The sequence below is a fragment of the Antedon bifida genome, chromosome 3 (assembly GCF_963402885.1).
Source record: "Antedon bifida chromosome 3, ecAntBifi1.1, whole genome shotgun sequence".
NCBI lineage: Eukaryota > Metazoa > Echinodermata > Crinoidea > Comatulida > Antedonidae > Antedon > Antedon bifida.
The window spans coordinates 21306310-21310271 of record NC_136228.1 but is presented as its reverse complement, the minus strand read 5'-3'; the positions used below and the strand labels follow the sequence as shown (position 1 = coordinate 21310271).

General features: G+C 39.6%; 1 protein-coding gene across 1 annotated transcript; it reads left to right on the top strand.

Moving 5' to 3' along the window:
- The first annotated feature begins 1701 nt into the window (after positions 1 to 1701).
- On the top strand, positions 1702 to 2127 carry LOC144838213 (uncharacterized). The gene has a single exon (XM_078693565.1). It carries the CDS (start codon positions 1702 to 1704, stop codon positions 2125 to 2127), a length of 426 nt encoding a protein of 141 aa, XP_078549691.1.
- Positions 2128 to 3962: the final 1835 nt, after the last annotated feature.

Sequence of the window (3962 nt, the reverse complement as noted above, 5' to 3'; positions counted from 1 at the left end):
TATGTCAAATCTTGAACTTCTAGCAGAAGAACGAGTTCGCATAGACCGCGTAGATTTGCTGGCTGCACTTGTTCCAAATGAACGAGATGAATTTCTAGATGAATCCTGATTTTCCTGTGCCAACTCCTTCCTGTATTGGTTTCCTTTTTCAGTTTGAGCGGGCACCTTCCTCAAATTGTATCCACCTAAACCAAACTTCGAATCGTCTTCCATTCCGCAACACAGAATAAACAATTGGGTTAACAAATTCGATTAGTTTCCGCAACGCAGATAACAATGGCGGCCTCCGCAACACAGAGACAACCTAGATCACCAAATTATTTTGTAACAATTAGCAATCAATTATTATACAGTCCTGATCAGTTTCTGCAACTCAAAAACTCAAAAAACAATGGCGGACTTCGCAATCAACTACAGTGGCTTCAATGACTTATAGGTACTTCCTATAACGGCACAATTTATTATTGTAATAAAGCGACACTTTATTAATAACTCGTACACGAAGGCTTAATTTTATGCAGGGTTTATTCTTTAAATAACATATGATACTACATACATATCCTGGAAACACTGATAATAAATTGTAAGGCCTCGCACATAACACCGCCTTCAACCACAACGTCCCTTTCAATGCCGTTTTACGTGATTGGCATTATACTGTAGTGTACAAGCATAATTTGCATATAAGTGTACAAATACCACAACAATAGAGGGCGCACACTTTAACACAGGTGGTAGTCTGCCTGTTGTTGGGCCCGTTGTCGCTCCAGCTCAGCTTCATTGCGCATCATGTCTGCTTCTCGTCGGGCAAACTGGAGTTTGGCTCTCGTTATTTCAGCTCTTGCTCGTGCCTGTGACGCAGAGCTGCTTGTGGTGGAGTAATGAGTACTGGTACAGTCATCATCTGGAGATGGTTGTTGCCGTTGGCGACTTCCGACGATGGATGGAAGTCTAGGTTCCGATGCTGATAATCTGTTTATTCTGTCCAACCGACCATCTTCTTGTCTACGCAAGTTGTAAGTTCTACCAGATCTTGTAGACATGTTGAGAAGTGTTTTTACTGTGCTGCCCTCGATAACGGTCGCGTCTTCTAGACAGCCAGATAACCAAATAAGACACTATATGTACATCTAGTGTCTTATTTGGTTATCTGGCTGTCTAGAAGACGCGACCGTTATCGAGGGCAGCACATGTGGCGTCCCACAAGGTTCGGTGCTTGGACCACAGCTGTTTTCCATCTATGTTGCCCCAGTTGCTGAAATAATACGAAGACACGGATTATGTCATCATTTCTATGCAGATGATATACAAATCTACGTTTCTGTCAAGCCTTGCCAGACCAAGTTTCTGTCCGCTGTAAAACGGTTAGAAGCATGCACTGCTGAGATTAGAAAATGGATGGGCTCCAACTTCCTCAAGCTAAATGATAAAAAGACCGAGGTGATCCTATTTGGTTCTGTTCAGCAGAGAAAAAAGATCCGGTTTGATGGCCTACATATTGGTGGCGTACTAGTCAATCCATCATCAGAAGTTCGTAACCTTGGTGTACAACTTGATTGTAAAATGACCATGGAATCACATATCAACAAAATCTGCTGATCTGCTATTTTCCATTTATGTAACATCGCCAAGATCAGACGTTACTTGAACCATTGTGCAACAGAGCAGATTGTACATGCTTTTAATACCAGTCGGCTTGATATGGGAAATTCCCTGCTGTATGGTCTGCCAAAGAAGCAGTTGCGGACTCTCCAGAAGGTGCAAAATTGGGCAGCTCGCTTGGTGATGTGTGCCAAGAAGTATGATCACGTCACACCATTGTTCAAAGAGTTAAATTGGCTACCCATGGAGTCACGTGTTAAATTTAAGATCCTGCTGCTGGTGTTCCGATACCTAAATAGTTGCGCTCCAAAATATCTCTCAGAATTGTTGACAGTCAAGAAGGGAAAGCGAGAACTAAGATCTAGTCATCAGGTGCTACTGGACATTCCAAGGAGCAAACATAGTTGGGGAGATCGGACTTTCAGTGTTGCTGGACCTAGGCTCTGGAACCACCTACCCTTGAACATTAAACACACATCATTATTGAGTCACTTTAAGTCACTACTCAAAACTCACCTTTTCTGATTTTTTTTTTACAGCGCCATGAGCAATGAATGTTGGAATGGCGCTATATAAATCGAACGATTGATTGATTGATTGATTGATATTCTCTCTAGGCCTAAGTAAGTAAAGACAAGACAACTGACAAAGTAGTGGAACTTTTAGGGCCTACTAGGCCTAATACTAGCCCATAATAATATTAGGCCTAATTGGTATATCTACCTAGGCCTAGTCAAAGGAGGTCATAGCCTAAAGCCTAGGCCTAGCCTCCTGGCCTCTAGGTTAGTAAATATTTATTATTTGTTGGACTTACCACTTTTTCCTAATATTACGGCGAATTCTTTTATTTTGTTTTGCCTAAGCTGTCGATTGCTATACTCTTTGGAGGTAGTGTCATATAGACAAATTTCATTCCTCCAAAGGTCAATAAGGCAAGACTCAGCCTCTTCTGACCATAAATCTTCTTCATGTGCACCACCACAACTGACTGCCATGATGATGGAAATAATCCCCGCGAAGCATACTTCGCGCTCTTCGATAAAAACTTCTCCCCATGTGACCTGCCGTCATAATTTAAACGCTTGTGATTGGTCATTACCCAGCAAACGAGTCGTCCCGCCGGGTGACTTGGCCTTTAGACGTGACACAAAATAGAGAGCACACTAAATTTGTTTTTCTGTGCGCAATATTCTAACGTACAGGTATGACGTCCATAGTGACGAGTTCAAATCTAGTTTTATCTGTTTTTGTTTTGGCTTTAGGTTTGGAAAAAATGATGTAATTTGTTTTGGATGTTAAGAATTAATTTGTTGCATTTTAACCAGTTTGATATGTTACAAAGTTCATGATATTAAATAAAGTGTTAAGATTAGAATGTGAATAAAATATGTTAGTATCATCGGCAAAAAGAATAAATTTGAGTATTCTAGAACTGGAGTGAGCCTACAGGCCAATTTACACAGATGAGCGGTAACGGTAAGCGGTCAACTGGAGAGAACCCGTCGGACCTGCCAAACGTCTGGCTGTAGGTAGGTAGGTAGGCTATGCTGTCTTTTAAACGAGAAAAATAAATCCTGGTCTAGCCTTGAAATAGGCTCTACAGATAGCCTAGCTCTTGGGTTGGGCCTAGGCAGGCCTCTAGTAGGCACAGGGAATACAGGTCAACCCGTACCCATGCCAACTCGTACCCACCAACTCGTACCCAAATTTTGGCTTACTCGTACCCAAAATTTTGGCTGACCCGTACCCATCATTGGCTGGCCCGTACCCAAGTTTAATGCTATTTAAAGTATATTTATATTACATTTAAACCCAGTTTTATTAAATTTTTAGATACCAATCATATGTTCGATATTATAATGGCAAAAACTATTGACCTAAAAAGTATAATAATATGTACAGACTTGTACGAAAAAAGCACAGCTTTCATCGTATTTGTGTACGTCATATTTGGTCAAGTTAATACTTGAGGGCGCTGTTTTACATTGAAGATGTTGAAGATTTCAGTGGTCGGCTGTGCTGCATTTATTTTTTTTCATTTATTTATGAGTTATTAATCTATTATTTTCTACAAATAGTAGTACACGGAAATTGAAATACCCACTGTGATGATGAAAACTTGAATTATTAAAAGTAAACATGAATATCTTTTATACATAATTTGTATTTTCATTTTATTTTACAGATATTAAATGAAGTAATGTGCTTTTTGAAAATCGTTTTAAAACGAATGGTTTTTGTTGTTTTGTTTTGCAAGTTTTGGAAAATATTAAACTGTTTTAACATTTCGAAAATATTTAATACATTTTTAAGTAGTCACTCGTATTTTAAAATCACAAAACTATTTAAGTGGATACCAG